This window comes from Macroventuria anomochaeta (genome assembly GCF_010093625.1).
Source record: "Macroventuria anomochaeta strain CBS 525.71 unplaced genomic scaffold BU25scaffold_26, whole genome shotgun sequence".
In the NCBI taxonomy this organism is placed as follows: Eukaryota; Fungi; Ascomycota; class Dothideomycetes; order Pleosporales; family Didymellaceae; genus Macroventuria; species Macroventuria anomochaeta.
In genome coordinates this window covers 397,907-425,851 of record NW_022985387.1, presented here as the reverse complement: position 1 = coordinate 425,851, position 27,945 = coordinate 397,907, and the positions used below count along the sequence as shown (strand labels likewise).

General features: G+C 53.5%; 10 protein-coding genes across 10 annotated transcripts; 5 read left to right on the top strand and 5 right to left on the bottom strand.

The window, feature by feature from the left end:
• The first annotated feature begins 271 nt into the window (after nucleotides 1-271).
• BU25DRAFT_120640 (MFS general substrate transporter) lies at nucleotides 272-3,361 on the top strand. Its single transcript, XM_033700429.1, has one exon. It carries the CDS (start codon nucleotides 372-374, stop codon nucleotides 3,147-3,149), a length of 2,778 nt encoding a protein of 925 aa, XP_033559582.1. The 5' UTR covers nucleotides 272-371; the 3' UTR covers nucleotides 3,150-3,361.
• A 473-nt stretch (nucleotides 3,362-3,834) lies between these two features.
• BU25DRAFT_412825 (thiolase-like protein) lies at nucleotides 3,835-5,698 on the top strand. The gene is made up of 3 exons (XM_033706885.1): nucleotides 3,835-4,074; nucleotides 4,122-4,561; nucleotides 4,619-5,698. The coding sequence occupies exons 1-3, from the start codon at nucleotides 4,024-4,026 to the stop codon at nucleotides 5,499-5,501; spliced, it is 1,374 nt and encodes a 457-aa protein (XP_033559581.1). The 5' UTR covers nucleotides 3,835-4,023; the 3' UTR covers nucleotides 5,502-5,698.
• A 16-nt stretch (nucleotides 5,699-5,714) lies between these two features.
• Nucleotides 5,715-6,756, bottom strand: BU25DRAFT_412823 (uncharacterized protein). The gene is made up of 2 exons (XM_033706884.1): nucleotides 6,289-6,756; nucleotides 5,715-6,191 (listed from the first exon to the last, which is right to left on the bottom strand). Exons 1-2 carry the CDS (start codon nucleotides 6,491-6,493, stop codon nucleotides 5,911-5,913), a joined length of 486 nt encoding a protein of 161 aa, XP_033559580.1. The 5' UTR covers nucleotides 6,494-6,756; the 3' UTR covers nucleotides 5,715-5,910.
• Nucleotides 6,757-8,783: 2,027 nt separating this feature from the next.
• BU25DRAFT_397411 (uncharacterized protein) lies at nucleotides 8,784-11,750 on the top strand. Its single transcript, XM_033704875.1, has 2 exons — nucleotides 8,784-9,405; nucleotides 9,452-11,750. Exons 1-2 carry the CDS (start codon nucleotides 9,218-9,220, stop codon nucleotides 11,355-11,357), a joined length of 2,094 nt encoding a protein of 697 aa, XP_033559579.1. The 5' UTR covers nucleotides 8,784-9,217; the 3' UTR covers nucleotides 11,358-11,750.
• Nucleotides 11,751-12,545: 795 nt separating this feature from the next.
• On the top strand, nucleotides 12,546-16,328 carry BU25DRAFT_346330 (uncharacterized protein; the record flags this gene model as incomplete). The annotated part of the gene is made up of 2 exons (XM_033703091.1): nucleotides 12,546-12,728; nucleotides 15,834-16,328. Coding segments are annotated over 2 exons (678 nt in total), but the record flags the coding sequence as incomplete, so codon positions are not given.
• A 209-nt stretch (nucleotides 16,329-16,537) lies between these two features.
• On the bottom strand, nucleotides 16,538-18,333 carry BU25DRAFT_441498 (mitochondrial carrier). Its single transcript, XM_033709234.1, has 8 exons — nucleotides 17,950-18,333; nucleotides 17,858-17,892; nucleotides 17,738-17,811; nucleotides 17,460-17,678; nucleotides 17,224-17,409; nucleotides 17,028-17,173; nucleotides 16,865-16,976; nucleotides 16,538-16,814 (listed from the first exon to the last, which is right to left on the bottom strand). Exons 1-8 carry the CDS (start codon nucleotides 18,121-18,123, stop codon nucleotides 16,678-16,680), a joined length of 1,083 nt encoding a protein of 360 aa, XP_033559577.1. The 5' UTR covers nucleotides 18,124-18,333; the 3' UTR covers nucleotides 16,538-16,677.
• Nucleotides 18,334-18,707: 374 nt separating this feature from the next.
• Nucleotides 18,708-19,803, bottom strand: BU25DRAFT_120587 (uncharacterized protein). Its single transcript, XM_033700428.1, has 2 exons — nucleotides 19,509-19,803; nucleotides 18,708-19,456 (listed from the first exon to the last, which is right to left on the bottom strand). The coding sequence occupies exons 1-2, from the start codon at nucleotides 19,623-19,625 to the stop codon at nucleotides 19,136-19,138; spliced, it is 438 nt and encodes a 145-aa protein (XP_033559576.1). The 5' UTR covers nucleotides 19,626-19,803; the 3' UTR covers nucleotides 18,708-19,135.
• Nucleotides 19,804-20,361: 558 nt separating this feature from the next.
• On the top strand, nucleotides 20,362-21,954 carry BU25DRAFT_423446 (uncharacterized protein; the record flags this gene model as incomplete). Its single annotated transcript, XM_033708219.1, has 2 exons — nucleotides 20,362-21,720; nucleotides 21,910-21,954. The coding sequence occupies 2 exons, from the start codon at nucleotides 20,362-20,364 to the stop codon at nucleotides 21,952-21,954; spliced, it is 1,404 nt and encodes a 467-aa protein (XP_033559575.1).
• A 1,291-nt stretch (nucleotides 21,955-23,245) lies between these two features.
• BU25DRAFT_412814 (uncharacterized protein) lies at nucleotides 23,246-23,653 on the bottom strand. Its single transcript, XM_033706883.1, has one exon. The coding sequence runs from the start codon at nucleotides 23,533-23,535 to the stop codon at nucleotides 23,278-23,280; it is 258 nt and encodes an 85-aa protein (XP_033559574.1). The 5' UTR covers nucleotides 23,536-23,653; the 3' UTR covers nucleotides 23,246-23,277.
• A 108-nt stretch (nucleotides 23,654-23,761) lies between these two features.
• BU25DRAFT_397399 (uncharacterized protein) lies at nucleotides 23,762-27,414 on the bottom strand. Its single transcript, XM_033704874.1, has 7 exons — nucleotides 26,990-27,414; nucleotides 26,872-26,938; nucleotides 26,560-26,818; nucleotides 26,340-26,504; nucleotides 26,113-26,291; nucleotides 25,010-26,060; nucleotides 23,762-24,960 (listed from the first exon to the last, which is right to left on the bottom strand). Exons 1-7 carry the CDS (start codon nucleotides 27,122-27,124, stop codon nucleotides 24,231-24,233), a joined length of 2,586 nt encoding a protein of 861 aa, XP_033559573.1. The 5' UTR covers nucleotides 27,125-27,414; the 3' UTR covers nucleotides 23,762-24,230.
• Nucleotides 27,415-27,945: the final 531 nt, after the last annotated feature.

The window sequence follows — 27,945 nt, the reverse complement described above, 5'->3', positions numbered from 1 at the left end:
TCTCTCTACCTTTTCCTCGCCAGCCTGCAGCTGAACAGTGCGGTATTTCTAGGGTTGTCAGACCCTTTCACCGCAACGCCCCTTCCCTGCAACGTCCCTTCCCTCTCCGCAATCCCCGTAATCCCGCACTCGCACTGTCGCCCTCCCAGCGCGCCCTCAGTCATTCCTTAGCCACCGCTCACGCCCTGTATCATCAACGCCTTGTAACGCCCGCCCTCTATTGCTCCCAAGACTGGTGACTGAACATGCTGTGGCCTGAATCTGCGATTCCACGACGACCGCGGCCGAGGTAGCACGAATTACCTCCAAAAGATTTACTGTTTGGCAGAAAGATCGCATTCAGTAAATGGCACGACAACACTAGCGCACAGATGAATTCACCCGTCTCGAGAGATGACTATCCGTCGCGAGGGCCCGCAGTAAGGGGTACGTCAGCCGCGACGCTGGCTCTCTGCTCCGTTTTCGTCATCCTTCGGTTGATGTCGAGGTTCTTCGTGGTAAAGAAGACGGGATGGGATGACTACACCATGATCGCAGCATGGATGCTAGCGTTTGGCGCATCGTTCTCCATCATCTTTGGCACCACCAAAGGACTCGGACGACATCAAGACCACATTCCTAATGACTGGCTCGAACCGATGCAGCAGTCGGCCTACGCTTTTTCGGTACTCTATAATCCGGCACTGATGGCGACCAAGACTTCGATCCTGATCTTCTACCTCAATCTGTCAGAGACGCAGAAGATCTTCCGATGGGCGACCATCTCGACACTTGTGGTTGTCAATGCTGGCGGATTAGCTTTGACCATTCTCAACATCGTTCAGTGCCGACCTGTCAGTGCAGCATGGGCGTCACCTGTACCTGCAACGGCGCACTGCACTAACATCGTTACAATATATCTTTCATCCGCGCCGCTCAACATCATCACCGATCTGGCCATCCTCTTCCTTCCCATGCCCATCTTGACGAGCATGCGACTACCAAAGAAGCAAAAGATTATCTTGGTCATCACTTTTGGATTTGGTATCTTCGTGGCCATTGTTGACGTCGTCCGTATTGCCTACCTCCAGGACGCGCAACGAGCCACCCTTGTCGCTGCGCAAGCTGATCACGCTGAAAGCGGTACAAGCCAGAGAAACACGAGCGATTTCTCGTGGTACGCCTCGCTTTCGTTCATGTGGAGTACGGTAGAGATCAACTTAGGCATCATGTGCGGCTGCGTCCCTGCAATGAAACCACTGGTTCGACGCTTCCTGCCGAGCTGGGTCATTGATCACACAACCTCGCGCGGAAACTCGGGCACACGCGACAGCGACAAAGCGCAGTTCCGCCCAGATATTGTTGAGGGATCGCGTCGCAGATCTGACCAAGAGACACCTCCTGATTCACCTATGACACCAATGAGCAAGCCTCCAGCCCCTGTGCCTGCATTGCGAGGCAACGACGAACCCCTGGGTATGATGGACTTACTCACTGCACAAGACATGAACGACTTTCCACGAATGAACCGCACAAGCACCGCGGTCACTATGGCACCAACAACGCGGAGCACGCGACGTGGTTCGATGACATTCTTCGACTTTGTCGACACAGGACAGAAGAAGAATATCACTCTGAGAAGCAACCGCGAATCGATCTACCCAGTATTGATGGTCACTATTCTTTTCTTCATCTGGGGCTTTGCTTACGGCTTCCTGGACGTTCTCAACTCGCGATTTCAGAAGATTGCAAACATGAGTGATTGGCAAACGGTTGGACAACATAGCGCTTACTACGTCGGCTACCTCGTTGGCCCATTGACCTTCGGACGCATCGTCTTTCAAGTCTGGGGCTTCAAGGTTTGCTACATGGTTGGACTTGTGGTCTATGCGTGTGGAGCCCTGGTTTTCTGGCCTTCTGCTGTTCTCACTAACTTCCCAGCCTTCCTGGTCTCGAACTTCATTGTGGGTGCCGGCCTGTCGACCTTGGAGCTCGCCGCCAACCCTTTCATCGCTCTTTGCGGCCCTCCTGAGTATGCCGAGGTGCGATTGAACCTCTCACAAGGTGTGCAGGCAATCGGTACCATCGTCTCACCCCTACTTGCCAAGAAAGTTCTATTCCCTGCCAATGCCTCCAGCCTGATCGACGTTCAGTGGACATATCTCGGCATCTCGTTCTTCAGCATTGCCTTAGCTGTGCTCTACTTCTACGTACCACTACCAGAAGCTACGAACGAAGAGCTCGAGACCGCCAGTAGGCGCATGCCTGTTCCCAGAGATACGGCCATCAAGATTGGCCCCTGGCCCATTAGAGTCATCTGGATCAGTCTTGGATTCGCGGTCTTCTCTCAGTTCTGCTATGTTGGTGGTCAGGAGTCGACGTCGAGTTCTTACGCCGAGTACCTTGCACTGGTCAAGCCCTCACTTAACTACGTCAATCATCAAGCGGTCGGTCACACTGCGTTTGCCGTCTCTCGCTTCTTGGCGGCCTTTATCGACATCTGGGTCAAGCCACGCTTTAGTCTTCTGTTCTTCTACCTCGGAGCTGTCGTATTTTGCGCTGCAGCGATGCACACCACAGGCTCTGCCGGTGCTGCCATGCTGGTTATGATCATGTTCTTCGAAGGTCCTTTGTTCCCACAGATCTTTGCCCAGGGCATCCGTGGAATGGGAAAGCACACCAAGGATGCCTCGGTACTTATCACAGCAGCAATTGGTGGTGGCGCAGTCTTCCCACCGATGATGTTCGCCGCACTCAAGATTCACAACGCTCGGTACGCTTTCTGCGTTATTGTCGCTGTGTATGCCGCAGGTGCACTCTTCCCTATTTGGCTCAGTCTTTTGCCCGTCACAAGACAACTCTCGGATCCACATCGAGACGAACAGACAAGACGTGAATCTGAGGCTGAGGAGGAGCGACGAGAGTCCATGGGCCAGATGAAGCCCAGGACATGGAGCAAAGTTACGGACAAGCTGAGCTTTGGCAACCGCGAGAAAGACCAGATGCCCTCTGTGGAGCGTAGAGAGCGATGCAGCTGGCCCGAAGGCCTTGCACCGATACCGGGTAGTCTTGACATCACACCAGAGCGAAGACACTCGCAAGCCCTGTCGATACAGAGTTCGAGCAGCAGCAGCAGCTCGAGCAGCGATTCACCGACTCCAGCTCGGTGATTGCGTATGATTTACGATTATGAATGCATTGCGTTACGGCGTTACGGGAAATACCATGGGTGGCTCTTTGCTGGGATTTGGACATGCACAGCGTTGTGCATTGTGTATCATCTGAGTTTCCTCGCCTCGAGCGACTTTGTATCGTAGTTTGCTATGACATGAAGTGTAACGACACATGAATGTTCTACCACATCCTTCGATGATTGCAGTGTTTGTTGGTATGCCTCGGTGACTGCATTACCGCTGCGCTCTTAACAGCTAGGGAGTATTAAGTCTGTGTGCATGCCCCAAAAGAGGTCGTGAACATTGACACTATGTAGGTGTGTAGGCTATGTAGCCAATGATCGTCAGCAATGTACTGTATATGCACGTGAGGCCGAACTCCAAAACCAATCACGGCGGTTCACGGCAACTGACTAGAGCTTCAGCTGTCAGCAAAAGCAGCAGCGCGAGGTACTCGGCAAGGAAAATCCACCACGTTACAGTCGTGCCAGTCTGTATCTAGCACACCGCGGTTGGTGGACCTAGGCAGATTGACAGTCTCGCTATCAATTGTCTTCCAGACTGCCAGTCTGCAAGGCTTACAGTGGGCCTGCTTCTGGTTCGGCATCGTGTTGCCGTGAACTGCGAACGAACCTCGGCATCTCCACCCCCGCGATCCTGAATTCTGGGGTTGGCGCTTCTCGGCTTTAACACTTCACTTGCCCTCACTTTATAGTGCTGACGTTGCTCTTGCTGCGAACTCTGGTGTTCTTGCTTCAATTGTCCAGCACTTCTATTGCATTACATTCAGCTTCGTTGCTCGAGTGTCTTTTATACCTAGTTTTACTTGCACTACGCGCTTGCTCGCTTTTGCTCACAGGCAACCGCCACAATGGTTGGCCAGAAACAGCCCGTCTACGTCCTCGGCGTGGGCATGACCAAGGTAAAATCGACTAGTGCAAGACACGAACAGTCAGTGACTGTCTGCAGTTCATCAAGCCCCGAGGCAAGGTCGACTACCCCGAGCTCGGCTTCGAGGCTGGTGTCAAGGCCATGCTCGATGCCCACATCAACTACGACGACGTTGACCAGGGCGTCGCATGCTACTGCTACGGCGACTCGACATGCGGCCAGCGCGTCTTCTACCAGTTCGGCATGACCGGCATCCCAGTCTACAACGTCAACAACAACTGCTCCACGGGCTCCACTGGTCTGTACATGGGCAGGAACATGGTCGCACACGGCGCTGCGGACTGCGTGCTGGTTGTTGGATTCGAGAAGATGTTCCCCGGATCGCTCCAGTCATTCTTCCAGGACCGCACGAACCCTACCGCGACGACCAATTTGATCATGAAGGAGACGAGGGGAATTACTAAGGCGCCTGGTGCCGCCCAGTTGTTCGGTAACGCAGGCCGTGAGCACATGGAGAAGTTCGTAGCCTCACTTACCACCTCTTGCCTTCGTGTATCCATACTAACAACGCCCAGATATGGCTCCGAACTCAAAGACTTCGCAGAAATCGCCCGCATCAACCACGCCCACTCCAAGAACAACCCCTACTCGCAATTCCAAGATGAATACACCCTCGACCAAGTCATGAAATCCCCCATGATCCACGAGCCCCTGACAAAACTCCAATGCTGCCCGACCTCCGACGGCGCTGCCGCCACAGTCCTCTGTTCGCAAGCCTTCCTCGACGCGCGCCCAGAGCTCAAAGACCAAGCCATCCTGATCGCGGGCCAGCGGCTCGCGACCGACATCCCGCAACTGTTCAACCGCAGCGCGATTGACTTGATCGGGTACGGCATGAGCGAGCTCGCAGCAAAGGAAGCGCTGGCTGAGGCCAGCACGTCGCCCGACGAGGTCAAGGTGTGCGAGCTGCACGACTGCTTCAGCGCAAACGAAATGGTCACCATCGAAGCCCTCGGTCTCGCGCCCAAGGGCAAAGCCCATGAACTCATCCGCCGCGGGGGCATCACCTACGGCGGCCAAGTCGTCATCAACCCCTCCGGCGGCCTGATTTCCAAGGGCCACCCGCTCGGCGCCACCGGCCTGGCACAGTGCGCAGAGCTCGTCTGGCATCTGCGCGGGTGGGCGAACAACCGCAGTGTCAAGGACACCAAAGTTGCGCTGCAGCACAACCTCGGCTTGGGCGGTGCCGTGGTGTGCACGGTGTACAAGAGGGCTGATGGGAGTGCGGCGCAGGATCTGAGCGATGAGCGGGTGGGGAAGATTACGGGGCTGGGGTATAACCCGGCGACGCAGGCGAAGGGGTGGACGAAGGCGCAGGTTGATAGTGTGAGGAGTAAGAAGGCGCGGAGCGAGTGGGCGTTGCAGGATGTGAAGGAGAAGGTTGAGGCGAGGTTCTAGATGGCCACTCGTTAGCGGTTGGGCTGTAGTTCGATGAAGTAACATGTTGTCGAGGTTGGAAGTCATCCTACTCACAGAGTTGATTCTTTTGGGGCGTATCCGTTGTGCGAGTGCTCACATTATCTGTGTATGCAATGACCCAATACGTTTTGGTGGGCAAGGATGATTTTGGTGGGCAAGGATGAAGGTGTGGAATAGGATAATCAACTCTATGTCTTGATGAGTCTAAGATCTAGCACCAAGTACATGTTCCCTTGCATCTGCCATTCGCTATGCGAAACCAAATACGCAGTTAGAAAAACGCCGTCCCGGGACTCCTCGCTGGCGTGACTTCGTCGCATTCAGAGGCCGAGTACTGTTGCGCCTCGTCGCGTGAGTAGACAGTAACCATCCAACCGATCACCCGGGTCTACTTTCTGGGCTTCGGGATCTTCTCGTACGCATTCGGACTCGGCGCTCTCTTCGGCATCTTCTTCGGCTTACTGCTCCCCTCGCCCGGCCCGTGATCGTGTTCACAGTTGTCTTGATCGTGCGCGTGTTGTTCTGGCTTTCGGGCGCGCCGAGTGCTCCTGCTCGGGCGCGCGGTGCTGTTGTCTGGTTCGCTGTCTGAGTCATCGGAGCTGGAGCTATCTGAGGAGGACTCGTCGCTGGATTCGCCGGCTTCGCGGGGGGCATGGTATATACAGCAGACTGTGCACATTCTTGTTAGCCTGTGAGATCCCAGTACCGCTTCTATGGCGCAGTGCGAGGTCGGTCTTTACAGTATAAGACGGGAACATGTGCATACCTTTGCTGCTCTTCTTCCCCATGCCCTCGTTATCTACAACATCTTCCGCCCACTGAATATGTCTGCGCTCCTCCGGCTCAGCACGTAAGTGGAGAACGCCTGACGGTGCAGAAAGACGTAGGACAGGGTTTGGGCGCGTCCCTTGGATTGTGTGGCTGCCTGTGCCGTGGGACGGCGTTGCGGTGCGGGAGGGTACGTTCGACATGTTGCGTGCTGGGTCGTGGCGGGTCGTGGTAGAAGACGTGAGAGCAATTATTGTCGAGAGAAGTAGTGGAAGGAGTGGGTTGGGGTTGGACCCTGGTTGAGATGCGGGTTAGGCGGGGCCTGCGCAGGGTTTCGGTGGGTTGTCGTGGGCGCTGGCTGAGGCCAAGCTGGGTATATGGGACCTCTGCGTTGTGTGAAGCGGTGGTGGGCGACGTGCGAGAGTGAGGCGGATCCGCGAGTCGGCGGGCGTGTAGTGTCGTGTGCTGCACGTCTTTGTTGGACGATGGTGATTTGTCTGGAGACCGCGGCTAAGGACGTGCGTCATTGCCGCTTCCGCATTTGGTGAGTTGCACAACACCATACTTCTATCACGACAAGCTCGACATGGAGAATATTTGTTCCAAGCCCTGATACTCGTGCGACATGGATTCTGCAAGCTGAAACGGAGACGGCGGTGTCTTGTACTCACCAGCAACTCAGCCAGTCCTCGATCTGGGAAGTGACCTCAATCTCTCATCAGATGTCACACATGCTGAGTTCAGTTGTAGTACACAGCTCATGAGGACAAACAAGAGCACATTCAGTCTACAAGGTACAACATGTTGAGGTCGGTTTTAGGGTGAGTTGGCTGCTGATAGACGGTGATCATGGCTTACTTGCTGTCTTCCGGCGTGAAAAGCATCCATGGATGTCTTGAACGCCACAACAGCAGCAAGGCAAACGATTAGACGTGGAAGTGTTCCCGGTTTCTCCTGAGTAATCGGTACCCCGAGGACGAGGCCTCTTGTGCCCCATCATTATCGAAGGGCCAAATGTCTCAATGCCACGATGCGTACCACAAACCCCTGATGCACCATCTCGGGCGCAGCCATACACGTATCGAAGCACCGTATGCGTATCGCACGTTCTATTGACATTTGCACATAAGAACGTGGATCGGTCTCTTGTGCCAGCCGGACAGCGTACAAGAGTAGAGCAGCACCTGTTAGTCAGCGAGAATGCTCCCAAGCAAATAGCAACCATGTCCACGGAACAAACTTCTAGAACGTCGATGCCATCATACTCTCGCCATTGTTGAGCAAGCAAGACTCTTTGAGAAAATCTTGGAGAAATGGCGGTAATTTGCGGGTTTGATGAAGGGGTGCCCTTGTCGATCAGCAGCCGCTCAATGAGATTTGCTCTTCCTTGGTGTCTTGCTTGCGCTGGCCGCGTGCAAGACCCTGTGCAAGGCTACCCTGTCGTGCCCCTAATAACGAATCGATAAAGAACAACGCGTCCCGCCGACCGCAGTCGTGGAGAACTCGTATCGTCGTCTGCTTGCCTTCGGTTGTCGCGTGATGTTCCCCGGTAAAAGATTGTCGTTGGCAGAGCACAAGAAAGGAGAAGCCTGGCATCACCAATTGCACAATCTTCTAAACTTGCAGTGTGCTCTGACGCCTAAACCAAGGCCGGCGAAGTTAATCTAGGAAGAAGCTGGTCAGAGAGATATGCTTGGCCCCAACGTCCCGCTGTGCATATTGGATGCAGACGACCGGTCCGCGCTGGGAGGTGCACAACTGGGCATGAGTCTGTGGCCCTGTGGGTGCGGGAAATGAAGCCACGCAGGCCGGGAGTTCTGGACTGAGGGCAGCCCACTTTGCTGAAATAGGGGAAGAATGCACTTGGCCCGGCGGGGTGGCCTAAGGGGACCGTGTCGCCGGGCAACATGAAGAATTTATGCTGCGTCGAGGGAACGGTAACAGAAGCTGAACCGAACTGTTATCACTTCTTGCCACACGAACACCCTCGAGTCTCAGGGGGCAAGGCGCTTCAGGGCGCTGTTGTGTGGTCTGCAGGCACGACATCGAACCCTGTCATTACTCTGTGTTGGTGAGCTTCTGGCCAATCACAGTTTGCAGCCTTTCCGGTTCCTGCGCTAGCGGGCCAAAAGCGCACGGGATCTTCGCTGTTTCTAAACAACGGCCACGGCGCAGCGGCCACTCGGTCATTCAGGAGGTTCGGCTCGCTGACGCCTGACGCGCATGTGCAGTGGATGTGATCTTCTCGAGATGTCAGGAAGATACGAACGTGGAGTTGAGGTGGGAGTGATCGTTGTTAGATGCACATGTGCAGGACACAATCCCTTTGTTCTGCTCGATACACAGTATGTACAGTAAATAGTCCAAGAATGCACCACCGAGAAGATCAAACACCGTAGCTGACCCTACGATTCACTACTCCCGGCAGGCTTGACCCGTGCAACGGCCCACATGTGCCAATAGGAGGCGCCCGTCATCCAGACTTACCGGACTCCAAGCTCCTCCTCACGCGAAGTGCGGCGCCTCATCTACTGCTGCCGCCCGGCCTTCCCTCTTCCCTCACCTCACTTCGTGGGCGCCGCTCGTTCGTAATCCTCCACCAGAGTTTATCAGCCCGTAGTCCGTATCTTACCCCAGTCATTCTTTTTTGGGCCCGGAGACAGCAGCGTTTGTTTTGACCGACACCGACTGCTTTGCATATACGCTGCATATACACATCGCAAACCTGCACATACTCATACACTCGCTTGGCCATATACGACCGCATTACGACCTCACGCTGTTAATACTCAACCCCACACTGCACCTGGAACACCCGTACAACTAGCATATACACCGGCCATCTGCGACACCCCTTGGCTCACGTCTGCCTCGCATATATTGTTACCAACCCCGGATTGGCGGAGGAGGAGAAACATCTTGAAACAATGCAACACCGCCAGATGCATCACTTTGCCGGGAGAGGAATTCACGTCGGTTCTGCAAGCCGCACAATGATCGAGGAGGCCAGCAAAGTTCTTGTCGCTCGCAGCACCTCAACATGTACCAGCGACAGCGAGCCGGGCTGCACAAAGCCTACACAAGTCCCCACACTAGCCATTGCCCTTGCCATTGTGTAGGTCGTCTGAGATTGCTACATTGTTCTCGCTAATCATGTGTAGCGTACCGGTTGTTGGTATTTCAATCGTGCTGTTTTTCCTGCACCGCAGGAACCAGAGGAAGCTAGCTGAAGAGGACAAGGACAAATACCGCTCAATGGACTTTGGTCTGGAGGACAAGGGTTCAGGCGGCCGCGTTGGCTTGAAGAAGGGACCTGAGATGGCCGTCACCGATGTCGAGAAGGAGACGAAGGGCACACACGGCCGCGGCATCTCGCTGGAGCATGGGAGCCCCTACATTCTGCCTGTTGGCCTGCACGGCTCTCGCGAGTCGTTTCACTCGCTTTCTCGATCAAACCACGACCCCCACGACCCCTACCGCCCAGTTACCTTCATGACTGATGGCGCAAGCGTTCGCAGCTCAAGCCGCGCATACGGAAAAGACAACGGCTCCCTGTACACATCGTCAAGCGGAGGCACAAAAGGAAGGAACGGTGATGGTCTCGGTCTCCTTCAGAATGCGCAGAGGATGTCCACATCCAACCCTATCCGCAGCGAATCCTTGTCTCCTGACGGCACAAGGTCGCCAGTCCAGTTCCCCGACCCAGCAGGCCTGCCCCTCAGCCCACTGAACCCTCGGTCAAACGACCAGTTCCCTACACCACCACCGCGCGTAGCATCTCCCGAAGCCAAGAGCCCTGGTGGGTCAGAGATCAAGCAACAATACGCCGCCTTCAAGCCCACAACAGATGTTCCTAAGATCATGATTCCTGATGCCGATGTCAAGAGCAAGTCGGTCAACAAGTCGCCTGTCGAGCAAGCCGCCAGCTTTCCTTCTCGCATCCAGTCTCAGCAGGCTGTCGTCTCCCACGGCCCCTCCAATAGCATACTCAGCACATCTAGCTACGGCGATGCTTTCCAGGTCACACCACCCTCGCCTCGCCAGTCTCAGCCAACGATCCAGGAAGCTCCTACACCTGTAGCACCCACGCCTCTGCGCCCTCAGGCTTCAAACGATGCTAGGCTGAGCGTTGCTGAGTTTGGTCAGAACAGCAACCGCCTGTCTATGAGTTTACGCCCCATGCCTCCTATGCACGACGACCCTGAAGAGAACCCTGAGGACCGCGCCAATCGCATTCGATCGTTCTACAAGGAGTACTTCGACGACTCAAAGCCTGAGCCCGCCGGTGGACACCAGTACACTGACTACTACGAGGACTACAGCTCCGAGTATCTCGATGGCGCTGTCTACGATTCGCAAGGAAAGGGTTTTGTTGCTGCGCAGCCCAACGCACCCTTTGCTGAGCCCATTGTGCGCCGAGCCATGACACCTCCTCCACGAGCACCCCCTCGCTTCCGCAGCGGCACTGTTGGCGGTAGCAACCCACACATGTCCAATGGTTCCATGGCATCACCTCAGTACCCTCCGCGCAACATGTCTTCGATGAGCGGACGCCTGCCTGCTCCTGGACCCAGGAAGCCTCTGCCACCACCTTCTGCACTCTCTTCGCTGCCCACACCCGGAAAGCTGACCGAGAACTCCATGGTGTTCGACGCCGCCGACTTCGCACCTCCCGTCTCATACCGTGACAGACAGAACGGCATGCGCCCCGACAGCCCACTCGGCGCCCCCAGGCCGTTCAGCCCCGCTGTTCGCCCGCATACTCCTCTTGCCAGCTCTTACGATGACCTCGCCGTGATGCCCAGCCCCCATTTGCTTCGCAAGTCTGGCACCTTCACAGCGCTCGACTTCGCGCCTCCGCCAAAATTCCGTGAGCCCGGTGGCTCTCGCCCCGGTTCATCAGCTGGCTCCATCCGCTCGAACCGCTCCGGCATGTCGAACAACGCACAATTCGCCATTCGCAGCGGCGCCAACCGTGTCAGCAGGATACCGAAGGAAGTCGTCACTACCAAGGACAATATCATGGACCAGCTGAGGCCGCAGATGAGCCTGGTCACCAAGGCATAGTCTGACTTCGATGATTGTGCCGGAATTTGGTACATACGCCTTTGACGACAATTTTGGATACACAACACCAGCTCACTGGCTGGGCTTCCTTTGATCAAAACAAGCTCATATAAAATCGCACAGGACGACTATGGCATAGATAGCGTTCTTCACTTCTGGCTCTTCTCCTTCTCTTCGGTGCGCCCGCGTAGTGTACACAGGGCTCTTCTTACAGCGATTAGCGGCAAGGGACGGCGTTACAATGTCTAATTTCTATTCATCATCACATATTCATCAACACAAACACTTGAAGAGGAGATTGAGCGCTTCGATGGCAACAGGAAGATATGGAGGTGACCAAGATGTAGACTTCTATGTGAATTATAGAGAACAATGGAGATGAACATACCGTTGAAACAACTTTTCGCACAGTTGTTGTTGTTCTTGTTTCTACTAGACGAATACATGACATCTGACGAGTGTTGAAGGGAAACTTTGATCAGCAGATCAGCAGGAGGGGAAAGGACCTTGCAAGAAGATGGCGCATTGCGGACAATACAACGCTCTTGTCAAGAAAATGATGTGGTGTCACTATTAGGAAGCAACACTGAAGGAAGCAGCGAATCAGGAGAAACGCAACACACCGTCACCTTACGAGCAACGCCTACTTTTGCGGTATGATAGTGGTATGGCAGACAAGAGAAAGATTGCATAGCACAGCCAAGATAGCCTCCAGTGCTGCACTGGTACGGCGCGGGGTCGCCACACGTCATTGAAGTCATGAAAGTAGCGTCTTTATCACGAGTCTTCTGGTGCGCCTACCTCTTCATCTATAACATACCATGGTCTCACACATACCTAACAGTAGGTGGATGACCCCCTCCATATGCTGTAAAGCTGGCGCCTTCTTTGACCTGCAACAAGGATGCAAACGGTGTTGGCTTGGGAGCAAACCTCTCTTTCACTTTGTGATGAGGTGCAAACAGAAAGGTTACAAACGTGTCGAGCAAGAGTTATAAACTCGACGCTCTCATTTTCACTATGAGTGCTTTCTGCTCATTCTACGACTCTCCCGCTTCCATTGCCGCTCGTCTTTACAACATCATAGCACTCTTACAAACAATGACAGTAGCTGAGAATGCTAAGGTTAGGCGCTTTAGGTACGTATCCTCATGATCTTGCAATACTGTCACTGACTGTTGTGATAGGGCAACCGTTCGCAATGGCGTTGTCGCTATCGAGGTGAGACCCGAATGGGTGAAGCATTTCATGCACAACGCCTTACTCGAGGAGCATTACAATCACTTCAGGAGGGCTCTCAATGGATCGTGGAAGGAAGCGGAGGAGAAGACCGTATGTCTTGACGATGTCGAGTGCAGTACATCTACGAGTGTGGTGATGAGGAAAAGCAACAAGATCGAAGTAACGTCCCCGTGGCTTCCTCCTCCGTGTCATGCTGCGTTACAGTGCGCAAGGGCGAGACACTGTCAAGAAAATGCTGAAGCAGGCTGACTATGCATTCGTCGATAAGGCAGAGAAGGGTAACAAGCAGTCGTCCTAGAGTCGTTTCGCCATTCAGCGCTCGGTTGCCACGCTTCCGGATATGACTGACTCTTTTCGTCGATGGAGCAGATGGGAAACATAAGAAGTGAGCTTAGGATCTGTTATGAAGAGATCTCACAGATGACGTAATAGACGTGCCTCCATGTAACAAGTCAACATACTCCTTCACCTTAACCTGGCTTAGATTTTGGTTCAAGATTTCGTTTCCAGCACATTGATACCTTCCTTTCCCACCACCCACCACTTCAGAACAAAAAGTCTCTCCGCCATCTTCATTGATACTTGGCCACATAATTCAAGCAAAGCATATAGGTGCAAGAGCAACGCCCAAGGTACACGCCGCACCATCTTCATTCGCGTGAATCGAGCTAATACTCCCCGAAGCGATGCTACGCGCCATGGCAGCTACGCCACCGTGGTCATCGATCAGACAGAATACAAGGTGCACAAAGTGTTACTTGCCCAGTGCACTGAGTACTTCAAGAACGCACTGAATAGGTCCTGGAAAGAGGCTCAAGCGGGTACCGTACGTCTGGAGGATGTGGATTGTCATACCTGTGAGTCCACATAATCTCGATGCAAACCGTCACCCTTTGACTAATTGGTACAGCTAACATCTTTGTTGACTGGTTGTACACCCAAAAGCTTCTTGAAGCAAAGGTTGGTTGCGAGCTGCGGGACTGGCCTCTTACGACCCCGATGCGATTGAGAGTGAAGACAACTCCGAGAAGAAACGATATGCGAGGGCGAAAGAGCTGTGTCTGGCAAAGATTTACGTGTTCGGTGACCGCTTTCTAGTGCTTCTGTTGCGACAAGCCGTCCACGAACTCTTGGTCGACGACTTCATCGACCCGCCATCCGACGGCAGTGGCAAGAGGCTGAGGGTTGCATTGTCAGAATCGAGGACGTCAAGAGCTACACTTGTATGTTGACAGACGCTCTGTACTTCCCGAGGAGGAACGGCTGACCAAATATAGTCGACGTCTTCGTGGACTGGTTGTACGCACAGAAGCTGCCCGAGTCAGATGAACACTGGTTTTCTAGAGATGGGAAGAGAGGTATGACGTATAGGAGGCAAGTCACGATTGCCTACATTGACGCTTATGTCTTCGGAGACCGCTTTCAGGCCCTAGGTTTCAAAGGCACTATGCTCCAGAAACTTGTCTACGAGTTCACCCAGAGTGTTCCGTTTTTCCAAACCATCATCCACGCCTTCGCTCATCTGTCTGAAGATGACGTCCTCCTGGATCTGTTGGTGGACATTTAGTGTGCGTATTACGGGCCTGTAACCGATGAAGGTCGGGAGATCAAGGACCGCAAGAACTTTCCGCACGACTTTTTGGTCCGCGTTATGTTGCGCTTCTGCGAGAACGGGCGCCAGATGCCCTTCGATGTGAGCAAGTACAAGCTTGACTGCAAGAAAGAGCAAGACAAGAAAGCATAGAGGACCAGCGCTTGATCTGCATTCCCACCTCTAGAACCTTTTGGCTAGATTTAAATGAGAGGATGGATTGCAGAGAGACCGTTTGAGGTGACCCACTTACAAGCTGTGCGCCTTCTACCTTCACTCGACCCGTGCACTGACCCACCTTCGCACTCCTCTCCCCCAAGATTGTCAGTTTGCACTTTCTACGCAACGCTCATCAACTAAACAATGGCAGCCGACACTCCATCCACACCTCAACTCCCCAAAATGCGAGCGCACAGCGCCTAGGGTGCGTATCTAGAGCACGATCACCCTTGTCTCGATATCTGACACAAGCGTAGTATCGGTGGCCGGCGAAATGTGCGGACCACCCCTCGCATGGTAGCCATAGCCTGTCACTCACATTTGACAGGCAAAAGGGGTACTCTGGGTGGTCAGAGGACCCTTGTATTATGTGGGGGAGGCCCGACCCCTATATACATGCTCTCTGACGTACCCAGGACCCTGAGCCATACCTTCACAGACCCTGAACCAGACCTGGGCAGCCTCTCACGGATCCCACGAATGAACGGTAAAGTCATCTATCTCGTCATAGTGCCAGACCCGCACACATATCACAGGTAGACCGCCCACACCTCCCTCTACCTGCTCGGTACATTTTGTATGTCATTATAATCACGTGCGCGAAGGCGTCGCAACGATCGAGATCAGTCCTGATGGAACCACATACCATATCCACAAGAGCTTGCTCGCGAATCATAGCGAGTACTTCGACCGAGCGCTAAAAGGCAACTGAAAGGAGGATCTGTGTCAATGCGATTACCACAGCCATGCCTCGAATGACGATAAGGAGGCTTGCCAGGCAGCTGTGCCAGAAGCAGTTGACGATATCTTGAGCGATTCCGAGGACGAAGCAAGTTGAATAAGAAGAGTGCCTTGTCGCACGTTGGCTCGGATCGGAGTATGAGCTCAGGACCAGGACACCTTACCTCAATATTAGACTATCTGCAAGCCAGTAGTGTAAAGTCGTCCATGGTACTCACTTGTCTAGAGCGATAGACAGTTTGCTTTCACCTCAACCGCGCACTAACCTCCACTCTCCGCTCTTGACCAAATCTTTCCCCACGCTCTTCCATCCTCCATTCCACTCCACTCCCACTGCAAAATGGCAACCGGACCTTCTACCGACGCGACAGCGACAATCGACAATGAGCCATTGGCTTACGGGTCAGCGTCTGGCAGACCATCAGCGACATACACTTACTGACAACTTACTCAGGACGCTGTTGCGCGAGAACGTAATCAAGATCGAGGTCGGACCGGACCACATCGATTACTTCGTCCACCTAGGTCTCCTCTCGCATCACTCGGGGTACTTAAGAGGGCGCTAAACGGATCGTGGAAGGAAGCTGACGAGCGCACGATCAAACCAAATGTTATTGACTATGATACTTGTGGGTGGGTATCTCAGTATTGTAGCTGCATGGACTTGACTTCATGCAGTCAAGCTCTTCCTTGAATGGCTCTACTCCCAACAGTACCCCAAAGGCCACCGTTTCGGCGCAGGCCGCTCGAACCGCACGAAACAAGTGAGCAGATTCAAGGCCTGTGCATTTGGCGACCGCTTTTTGGTTCCTGCATTTCGTGCAGCATCAGAGAGCGCGTTAATCGACAGAATAATTGTCGCAAATCGCTCTCCCTACTACGACGCCATCATATATGCGTACGAGCATCTACCGTCCGACAGCCCTGTCTTCCAAGCATTGATCGACGCGCATTACCATGGCTTCGCTGAGGACTCAGATACAGAAAAGAATGGAGAACTGGAGCTTCGGTCTCAGCACCCGCATAGCTTTCTAGTAGAAGCCATGTTGAGGTACATGCGGTTGCAGTCTAGTATGAGTAGAAAGAAACATCTGGATCGCTGCAATTACCATGAACATGCATCAGATGACGAGAGGGGAGACAAATGTCAGGTACCACGCATTGACGACTTCGATTAACTCCATCTAGGAGGCCCAAAATGGAGATCAAGAGCAGCGGGCGAACGAGCGTAGAAAGCGCGCGTTTTGGGCAACTTCAAAACGGGGTGATGCCTTTAAGCTAATGGAGGGGAAGAATATGAAGACGAGAACGAAATTGACGAAAGTGCAATGACGAGATGGAGGCCAGAGTGGCTGCGTGCGATTGTACATCGTATTCGACGCTATGCCGTAAACAAATACTCGATCAATGCTACCTTTCATACCGTGTGTTGCGCCAGTATAACTCCCAAGTGCTCCTATGTTCGCACTCCTACTCCAAATCCTATGCATGTACAGTCGAAATTGCAGATCCTAGGTCCATGGTAAATCAGTCAACACCCTCATCGTGTCGGCGGAGAAGCTCTTCGTCGACTTCCATATAGTTGATGCGCTTCTTAGTAAACTCAAATGCAGTAAAGAAAATGGCGTTGACTACGCAGGAGCGAGACATGGAGACTCCTAAGCCTGTAATGGGTTAGCTAAACCCAGGACAACACAATTCAGTTGAGACGCACCTCGATACATCCGTGGGTTGAGGAACTGGATCTTCGGCCTCGTCTGCTTGTCTTTGCCGCCGACAAGGCAGTTGCGCTGATAAATACTCTTCGCGGTGTCGATAGGGAAGATCTGACCTGAGATTAGTATTCGCGAATGACACTCATGCTGAAGAGTACTTACACAGGCCCAGCTGACAAGACCGCACAATCCTCCAGCTATAACCACAGCCAAAGGATGTGTGGGCGAAGTCCCTCGTGCATTTGCCAAAATCTGCTTCACACTTTCATACGTGACAAAGTAGATACCCGTACCAATCGAGTCGCGTACTGCATTTGATCAGCCTTTGCCCATGTCCATACTTGTCCTGTATCCTTACGTAGGTGCAAATGGAAGCCAGAATACAGGCCTGTCCAGCCTCGATGTCTGACCAAGTTCTGGGCTGTTTTGAATGTCCCAAGGTTCTGATAGCTCTTCCGGATCGCGTCGTTCTGCTTACAACCATCGTTGCGGTCGGCCATCAACACAGAGATCTGGGCGCTCAGCTTCGTCAGCTCGAAAGGACCTATATCCGTGTCAGTCCAGATGTCAAATCGATATGGATGTATAGCGTACAAGCGATTGCTGTGATTGTAGCGCCAGCAGTCGCTCCTGCAAGCCCAAAGCATGATATCGTCGATAAGGTGGGCCATGCACCCTTCGTGTTCGCAATGACAAGTGGTGAGCTTCCGGTTGCTTGATATATCCAGTCATCGATTGTGTATTTGGAGCGCTGGTAGATCGAGAAGGATACGGTTCGAACGAGGGTGATGCTGGCTAGGGGAGACCAAACGCCTATTGCAGGTAATGTTAGCTGCACACCCAAACCGCTGCATCACTGTGAGACGCCATACCTCGCCAGAATCCGTGCAAGCCCTCAGTTTGATATGTGTGGCGCACGCAGTCGCTGAAGGAGTTGAACTTGTAGCTGTTGAGGTCAGCGGTGCTCGTATAAGTTTATGACGTGCACATACGCTTGAAGGCGTGTCTTCACGGAATCGAGAGGATACTGTAAGCTGTCAGCGGATATTCCTGTATGATGTGTTCCTTTGAATGTTGAGCATACCGCGACGACCGTCGACAGCAGACTGCTGGAGCTTGCTGCAACCTCGGTCCTATATCTCTTGGTCCATCGTTTGGCCTGCTCGCTGCGCAGTACAGCTCGCGAGACGTTCGTGAGGTCTCTCGGTGGGCCAGTGATGGCGTTGAGCTGCTGTTTTCTCTCCTCCTGCTCGGGCATACTGGCTATCGCTAGCTGTGGAAGATGCGGCGTCTTCCTACGGCAACCGCGACTGGGCCAGTAGCCGGGCAAGCTCCATCAAGACCGTTTTGAGGTCAGGCTGATATGGGCGATGGGGGGCGTGCGACGGCGGGGGAGGTTTTGTTTGTATGGCTGCGATGGAGGGTCGGTGACAATGGCCGAGATTTGGTTGTGCTGCGCGTTGAGTTGGGGGAGCACGATGATGCTGTGGTGGGGTCAAGCTCTATGCTTCGTGCATCCAAAAGCACCGAAACGCCCTAAATTATTGCTATTGGTTGCAGCGCCGTGATCTACGCAGCTACATCTCTCTTGACCGGACGTCTCAAATCACTCATGCAATACACTGCACACTTCACCGACTGTCACTGATTCATAGACTCGCTCCTTAAGATGCAATTGCAGCCGTAGACACATGGCAATGTCAGACTTGGTGGTCGAGCATCGATTACCACAGCTGTGGTCAAATGCGGGGTCTTCCAATCATGAGCATGTGAAGCTCGAAGCCACATCACAACTAGAGAGCTCCAACGAATCAGAACGCGGCCAAAGAATTGCAACGACACATCAAATGATGCGCTTTTAATTTGGTTCGCTACACCTTCTGCACTTCACTCTCGTGTGCGACACCTGTTTGCCGATGTCTTGCAGCTTCAGTGAATGTGATGCATGCTGCTGAAGTCTGGTACAGAGCTGTCGTGTATGACAAAAGCTATCGGCCGCGGAGGTAGCACCCAAACATGGTAGCCGCGGCTCCTTTAAGCTTATTTGTACCTATCATGCCATCTCCACATGATTGCGGTGCCAAGTCTGATACCGACGAGAGGACAACAGATCGACTGCACGTGGCAGTGTTGCTCTCCCTCATTGCCCTGCATAGCTTATCCACCGCTGGGCTCGCTCTTGAAAAGGGCACACGTGATCCTGACCTGAACGCCAAAGCCCCTGGGCAAGCAATTCGAAGAGACTTCTCCAAGGACATATGTTGCTCCAATCAGTCCTTCTTCCCTATGATCCTACGCAGCTCTTCTTCGTCCCTGGAGTACTCTGTACGTGACTTCTCTTCGGTATCTGCATCCTTCCGCTTCTTGTCCCTAGAAAAGCTTCCAACAAGCGCCTCTCTCAGGGTACTACTATCGTTGTCCAAACGCTCCAACTGCCCATGCCTTCTTAAGCTCTCCTTGTGCCAGCTGATTTGTCCGCCATCTGCTTCTCTGTGTTTCTGAGCGTTCAGCTTGGCGGCACGTATCGACGTTCTTGCGTAGATGAAGAGGAGGCCGGCCATGGTGAGGGCAGCTAATGGTGCCATAACGGTCTGTCTGAACTTAGCAGTTGCATTTGTGTTGTCTTGAGTCAAGTGTATTCACCCTGCCATTGATGATACCACTACCCCGCGAGAGGCGGGCAAGTGCATTGTTTGAGTGTGGCTTGGAGCTCTCGTTCATGCCATCGGCCCCTTTGGGCGTTGATAGTCTTCCACCCATGTTTCTGGTGGTCGTGTATATTGCTATCGGCGTTGTGGGGTGGCTTTATGAGGTCAATCGAGGGGATATATATAGTTGCACAGCGGGCATCGGTGAGAATGCTTCTGCTACCTGGAATGCCTCAGTTGTCGTGCGTGTAGGCGCTCTGCAGCTTGACGCGTGATCATATGAGCTGTCGAGAAGCTTCATGAGGTAGAATCGATGAGGTCAGTGCAATTTAGCTATCGAAAGAGGCTTAGCGTCATGCAAGCCTTCCGTAATGGACCGTCGATACTCATCGCCATTTCGAAAAAGTCGATTCCCACACATTTCGCGTTCTTTGCGCGCCACGCACAAGCCAAATCGCGCAGCGCGTTGCATAGTGACAAGCCGGATACTCTATTCTGTTGTCTATTCGTTGACCATCTAGGCCAAACGTTTGCTGGCCGCTCACCAAGCAGTGAAGCTGTTCTGCATTCGGAACACCGGACGCATAGGCTTACTAAAGACCGATTGCAAATCCGAGTGCAGCTATCCTTGCGCCATCTTATAAGCTGAGGTGATAACCCCACTTGCTGCATTAATGCGTAGAACAATTGTCTGTAGGCTACGAGCTCACACACCGAGTCTCTCTCCCAGTACCCCTCCTTCCACGAGCTTCCTCCCACGGTCCCACTTCCAAGCTACCGCCAAAGTAACACTGGCTTCTGCGCGCCTATCAAACCTCTCATCCCACTTCTCCACTTCCACAGTCAAGATGGCTCCTATCAACAACACTGAAGAGGCAGACTACCTCGTCCTCGGTATCGGCAGCGGAGGCATCGCCTCTGCACGACGAGCTGCGAAGCACGGCGCAAAGGTTGTCGCTGTCGAATCGAGCCGCTATGGCGGTACCTGCGTAAACGTCGGCTGTGTGCCCAAGAAGGTCACATGGAACGCTGCTGCGATCGCAGAGACATTCAAGGATGGAAAGGCATACGGTTTCCAGGTCAAGGAGCAGCCAGAGTTCGACTGGCCATACTTCAAGAACAAGCGTGACGCCTACGTCAAGCGCCTCAACGGCATCTACGAGAGGAACCTCGACAAGGACGAGATCAAGCACATCAGGGGACGAGCGAAGTTCATTGCCAAGAACGAGGTCGAAATTGCGCTCGAGAACGGAGGCACTCAGCGCGTCAAGGCGAAACACATCCTCATCGCGACCGGTGGCCGACCAAAGAAGCCCGATATTCCCGGCAAGGAGCTCATCATCGACAGCGATGGCTTCTTCGACCTCGAGCAGCAGCCAAAGAGCATTGCAACAAGTGGTGCTGGATACATTGGTGTCGAGATGACTGGTATGCTGCACGCACTGGGCTCCAAGACACACTTCTTCATCCGTGGCGACAAGCTTCTGCGAACATTTGATCCCATGATCCAGGATGCCGTTACAAAGGAGTACGAGCGCCAGGGCATCAACTTATACAAGAAGACATCGATCACCAAGGTTGAGGACATTGGCAACGGCATGAAGCGCGTGACCTACCAAGAATCAGAGTCGAAGAAGGAATCCACCGTCGAAGTCGAGGCTGTCCTTTTCGCAACCGGCCGCGACCCCGAGATCGAGGACCTGCACATCAAGGACTTCGGCATCAAGCTCAACGACAAGAACCACATCGTGACCGACGAGTACCAGAACACCTCCCTCGACAACATCTACGCCGTTGGTGATGTTTGCGATCGTGGCCACGAGCTGACTCCTGTCGCTATCGCAGCCGGTCGCCGTCTGTCCGACCGCTTGTTCGGTGGCAAGAAGGACGCACATCTTGTCTATGAGAACATTCCTAGCGTCGTCTTCGCTCACCCTGAGATCGGTTCCATCGGTCTGACCGAGCCGGAAGCGCGCGAGAAGTACGGCGACAAGGTCAAGATCTACAAGACCGAGTTCACAGCCATGTACTTCGCCATGATGGAGCCCGAAGAGAAGCAACCTACAGCATATAAGATCATCTGCGTTGGCGAGGAGGAGAAGGTCGTCGGTCTGCACATCCTGGGTCAGGGCAGCAGTGAGATCCTGCAAGGCTTCGGTGTGGCGATCAAGATGGGTGCTACAAAGCAGGACTTTGACAACTGTGTGGTAAGTGTGACCCTTCCCGTCCCATTCCTTTCTTTCCCACGGCCACGTGGGCTACGTGCTGTGCTGGCGGGTAAGGCGCATGGCAATGCCGTGCCAGGCACGAGCTCAGGTGTAACAAGGCCGTGGTTGCGGGGAAGCGAACTTGGTCGTTGTACCGCATTGCTTGAACTTTACTAACTCTTTCTGCAGGCTATCCATCCTGTCTCTGCTGAGGAGTTGGTCACCATGACCTAAGCTCTCTACGGTGTACATTGTTCTTATATAGCATGCAGGAGGTAGATCAGGCGTCCAAACAAGACGAATCTGTATAGATCAGCGCAAATACCAAGTTCACCATGTCTGACATGAAGGCCCCTCAATGTCTGCAACAGCTAAATCAACTATCTGATTGTGCCATATGAATGAGCCCCTGAGCATACAAGGTCAATTTGACATGCATAATCCATCAAGTCAGTCTTCAACCATCCTTTGCCGCACCGTCCCTGTCCGCAGCAGCCCAGACCTACCCATCCTGCTTTCGTCTACCGACATGAATGTTACCCAAAGCAATTACCGGTCCTGCATAAGGGACGAGCTTTCCCCGCGCTTCGCCTGCAACCGTTGTTTCGTCCGCATGCACGCAATACAATCGTTTGCGAAATGTACGGACCCTCCTGAATTTTGGCACAGCGACTGTATGTACCATAGTATAGCATGCAGGACACATACGTGAGTGGTTAATTGTCTTGGTGCCATAAGTCTTGTCACCCAGACTGTCACCCCTCAGCCAGCCTTAGCTAGCCACTCGGAAGCTCTCGCCCACCTGTGACGTATGCTTGATGATATTGAGCCAAAATCCAGGGGGGTTCGTACATTTTGCAAGGCACCGATATTGCCTTCCCTGCAGGTCAGACAACTGAATCTGACATCTTCGTTGTCCCCGCCGACTGCAAGATGCTCACGTTGTCCTAATTTGGTTGTGTTCGTGAAGTTCAACTATAGCAATTCATATCGTCCTTCTATACACTAGGTTCGTTGTTATGCTTCTATTGTCAGGTTCGCAGCTATCCAACTTCCAGAAGCCCCGCCGAATTCCATTCAACGATCGACTCGTTGGTCCAACACAGCCCCACCAACAGCACTGTCCACGGACACCCTCCCTCCACCTCGTTTCCGTCTTAGCGTGTAGTTCCGTCCGCAGGATCGATTCTGCATCTCACCGGAATCGGAGTTGAGCAGCCACACCCAGTGTCCCTGCGGTGCCCTGCGGTACCCCTCGTGGCCGGGTCTAGGCAAAGTGGAAGGGATCATCAGGGTCGGTGAAATGGAAGGCTAGGGGTGCATGCTTCCACAAGGGACTGTGTGCCAGCAAATGGTGGCTTGTCTACAGGCAAGTCTGAGTTGTTCTGGACCTTTGGAGGGTTCTTGTAGAGGCAGATGTTGAGATTGGACACGCGCTGTTATGGACAGAGCAAGATCAAAGACCAACAGCAAGAGAATGGTACGCTGCTTCACGCTTACCACATGGTGAAGCAAGCCGTTCAAACTCCAACGCGCTGCACATCTCTTCCTATTCTTTCACACTACAGTGACAATCCGAGTGACAATCTCACTTCCACCCATCTCACATGCAATTTCAAATAACCATCCTTTGCGCTCACTCGCATTCGTCTTCGCAAACAAATCACCCGCTCTCGCTAAATGCACCCGGCATGTCAGCACAGGAAGGTCGGGGTTGTGAAACCGGGGCGCTTGGTCGAGCAGATCTGGGGAGTCAGTGCACACCGTTGTCAGAGCAAGGATTTGGCTCCTTCCTTTCGACCAGCCCGACCACATTGACTTCCATTCACACTAACCGGATCTGTTCACCTCCGCGGCCGGGCCGGTTACGCTGCTATAGTGAGCAGCAGGCCCGTCCTTGTTACTCGCACTCCATGAATAACCAGAATACGGGTTGTGGAGTGTGTGTGGAGACGCAGGAGAAGGTGGAGATCATCAATAAAATCCCACATGTGGTGTGGCGTGAGGACAGGTGGGTTGGCGCTGCCACCGAGGTCTTTGTACCTGGGTACCCATGGATCTGCTCTTGATGAGCTTGAAGGTTTGGGGTTGCAGGACTAGCAACACCGGTGTAGGTAGGTACATAAAATGCGTCGCAATGCAAGTTGCTGCGAGGTGATGATATTCTCTCATTATACAAACACAATATGATGTGGTAGTGGTCTGGTTGCTCACCAAGACCGTTTTTCCTGTACGTGATCCCATGGTGCGGTGTCGATGATTCATGCACCGGCTTCCAAAATTCCTAAGCGCCTCGCTGCTGTCCGAAAAGTTGATAACGATACCTGGGCTTTTGATCCAGCCTGTGGTGTCCCTAAAAATGCCGTGCTGTAGCTTTCAAAGCTATTACAATATTTACTGAAGTGAAATGATGACAAAATGTGGATATCGATCTGATGCAACGGGGAGCTGGTGAGATGTACCGCGGAAGCTGTCGCGGAGGTGTATCCTCTTCAGGCAGTTGAGAGAATTCATGCACTCTGCCCACTCAAAAAGAAGTCCAGCTCGCTGGGCCCACCACGGCTAACCTCATTCTCTGCGAGCTGCTCCAGTAGACTAAGGAATGGATCCTTGCTATCTGGATCTGTGTGCACCGACGCGCCTGACGTGCTACCAGCGCCTGGTGTCGGCTGCTGGTCGTAGGGTGTGGGCATACTGAGCATCGGATCGAAATGCGATACTGATGTGTCGTTGTTCGAGTTGAGGTGCGCCGCGCGAGGCACTGGCGACGGTGCCAGGCTTGCAAATTGCGGCAGTGGCGAGAACGAGAAGTTCGGACTGAATGGAAGGGCGAGACCACCACCCTGGCCGTTGCCGGCACCATTAGTCGTGCTCGGCATGTTCATCGTGCTGTTGTTCGGTGGTGGTGTGAAAGGTGGATGAGGAGGATTCGTCGGTCCGTTGACACTTGTATCGCCAGGGCTTGGGTTCGAAGTTGTATGGGAAAGACCGGCATCAGAGGGTCGCGAAGTCTTGACTGTCGGAGGACATGTGGTGGATGTAGGTGTCGGCAGAGGTGCCGATTGTATCTGTGGTGTTACTTTTGAATTGGTCGCTCTGCGCCTCTTGTTAGGTTGGCCATTCGAATAGTGTGGCTGCTGTGCCTGAGTAGGCTGCTGTTGTTGGTAACCGTGAGAGTTTCCAACTATACCACTGCTCATATACATGTTGTTGCGCTGCTCGATGTTGTAGGTCGCAAGGCTGTCGGTACGTTAGCATTGGACATCGCCCGGGTCACCCTGACACTCACCTCTCGTGGATGGATTCGACCTGGATATCAGTAAAGGTAACATGCGATCCATCGAACACTTGGCCTGGATACCTATCGAAGAAGTCCTCGAGTTGGAATACCGGCGAAAAGCGCATTGGGTTGCTGGCTAGCGAAGTGACGAGCTCGGTGTGACATCCGTAAATGGTCTGCAGTGTCTCCCGCTGATGCTGCGCACCTGCCCAGATGAAACGTAACTCAGAAAGCTGCTGCATCTCACGAGATAGAAACTCTGCGCTGACAGAGAACACCTCTCCTTCCCTTGCAGGGTAGTGCGCCCCATGTACGTGAATAGTACCAGCAGTGCACACGCAGTAGCCTACAAAAGCCGGCCAATCGATGATAGAGGAAGCTCTCCCTATCTCAACTAGTTCGGCGATCGCATTAGCATGTAGAAAGCACAAGTTCGTTGCTTCAATCTGCCAGGGTTGATGCTGTGAGGTTCCCGAAAGTTCAGCCAGATCAACCGGTAAAAATGGGCGGTAGATCAAGCAATATATCAGATGATACACTAGCTTCGAGAGAACCAGGATGGTGCTGTCAGGTTGACCAAAGAGTGCCTCAATCGAGGTAAAAGTGTCCTGCGTTTCTGAGGCCCAGATGTCAAGCTCCTGGCGGATCTTCGAGAGGTTTGAGAGTGAATGCCAGGGAAAGTGTGAGTCGCCCTTGACCCCTCCGGCCGCAAGGTAGCGGTTTGTTATCCCAAGGATCCTTGCTATCCCAATGAGCATACCCATGCTACCTTGTCCTCCCTTTCCAGAGCCACCCATGTATTGCAGGTTTTGTCCGTTGGGGAAGTAGTCACCTTCTAACAGCATTGCGCCGGGGTGCAGCTGCCAGCTGGGTAGGCGGAGTACGATCGATTCGTCCGGTACTAAGGAGGGGCGCTTGGAGCCAGTGGCTGCAAATCGATCCATGAGGTAGCAAGACCAGAACAATCGTCGTCGGCCTTCTCGTTCAGCGAGTGTAACTTTCATGCCCTGTGGAAGTTCGCAGTGGAGGTCAAGGGCAAATGCCATGCTTATCGCCGCATCTAAACCGAGTGTCAGCTGCCTGATCGTCCTCAGAGTTGCTATGGATCGTACTGAGCAACATGAATGTCTTCTTGCCCTTGCCCAATTGGAAGCTTGCCTGCGCAAGTAGCATCAATGTTTGAAGAGCCTCAATTGAGGGTTCGTCGATGTCCAGCTCCATGCGTGCTCGTCGCGAGTACTCTGAGCCAATTCGGACTGCGGCATTGTAGCCGCCGAAATGAGGTGCATATCTGGGCAGGTCAGATACAGAGCCCTTGGATATGGTGTGATTCTCATACCTTGCGCTTACTGCGTAAATGGCGAAGGCTAGATGTGATGGTAGTTGGTTGGCTTGTAACCGCTGTCGTGTTGTTGCCTCGTCTATTATATGATAGGGCTTTCCGTGTATTCTGGCAAAGTAGGTGTCGAGTAGTAGATCTGGGGCAAGCGCTGGTGTTTGTATGCTACTAGCTGTTAGCAAGTGGAATGAGCTGGAGCTAGGGTAGTTGCAGGTCGCACCTTGGTTCAATGGGCGACATCAACTGGTTGGCAAGGTGTGCGTTGCCATGGTTTGGGGCTATGTCGACAGCAGGCTGCGTGCTTGGTGATGCTTTGGTATCTTTGGAGTTATCGGCGGCATCGTGAATAGCAGACGAGAGCTCCTCGACCAGCTCATCGCTCTTTCCTTCTGAATGGAGGCGCTTCTCGAGGCCATCAACACGCTTCAATAGAGCCTCAAGAACATCAGTTTTGGGCCCTCTCTTCTTGGGCACTGCGTCTGGCGGGGTATTAGCACATGACTGCAAGCACCATTCGGCGAGTGGAACATACCGTAGATACACGGAACAGCAAACACTTGACAGGCTTCGCAGGTTGGCCGTGTACGGTTGCACTTGATCTGTAGACAGCCTGTCAGCAGCGTCGTCAACATGTGGGAGAGCTACACCACCTTTCGCTTACGACAGCTCTTGCAATTCATGGCCTCTCGCGGCTCGCTCGAGACCCGGCGGGCTGGCAGGCGGTCGATACCGATCTGAGGTCTCGATATTGCGGCTGCCAGTGACTGCGAGACCTCGGTAGACATGATGACGCTGGCGAGCAACAACAAAGAAGCATGATATAGCAGCCAGCAACCGTCACAGCGCGAACAAGACGTTAGGAAGAAGAAAGCTCACGGCAACGAGCATGCACAGCGCCAGCTGCAGTAGTTCAAATTAAGGCCTCTGGCAGTGGGGACACGCAGGGGGCTCACGGACGGCAAGGCTTGATGAGCATCTGCGGGAGCGAGCGCCCTCTCCGACTGGAACGAGTTTGTGTGCGTGTCGCAGGACAATGCCAGGTAGTGCTGGGCAGAACGGCTGGGGACTCTACGACTAACTGGGGCACCGCGTGATGGACGATCTCGGGCTATCTCCGTGCGGCAGTGGTGAAGCACCGTTGAGCCGAGGACGATATGCTTGTCGCTGCCGGCATGCCTGTGGCTATGGCGCATCTGAGCAATCAAGCTAAGTGCACCCAAGTGCGGAGAGGGCAGCAAAACTGAGTGCATCATGAGGGCATGGCTGGGGGCGGAGGCTAGTGGTCAGTCATCCACTGAACTCAATCCTCTGCGGCAGCGCTTCCTGCCTCGGTTGTAGCCCTGGCAAATCGCTGCAATTTGGGCGTTAGATTGCATGCGTCTCACGCATTATTCTGCGCGCGGCATAGTGCAGTCATTGGCGCCGGAGCACGAGTTGTACGTACACCTTTCGAGTTCTCAGGAATCCGGGGTAGCTGAGACTGCTGCAAGCGAGCCAATCCAGAATCTGTGCAACTGCCAGCATGTGGTTGATGCAGTGTGCGGTGCTCCGACGCACAGCGCCCACGAGGAACACTCTCATCTGGAGCCACCCGAGATGCCTGGGA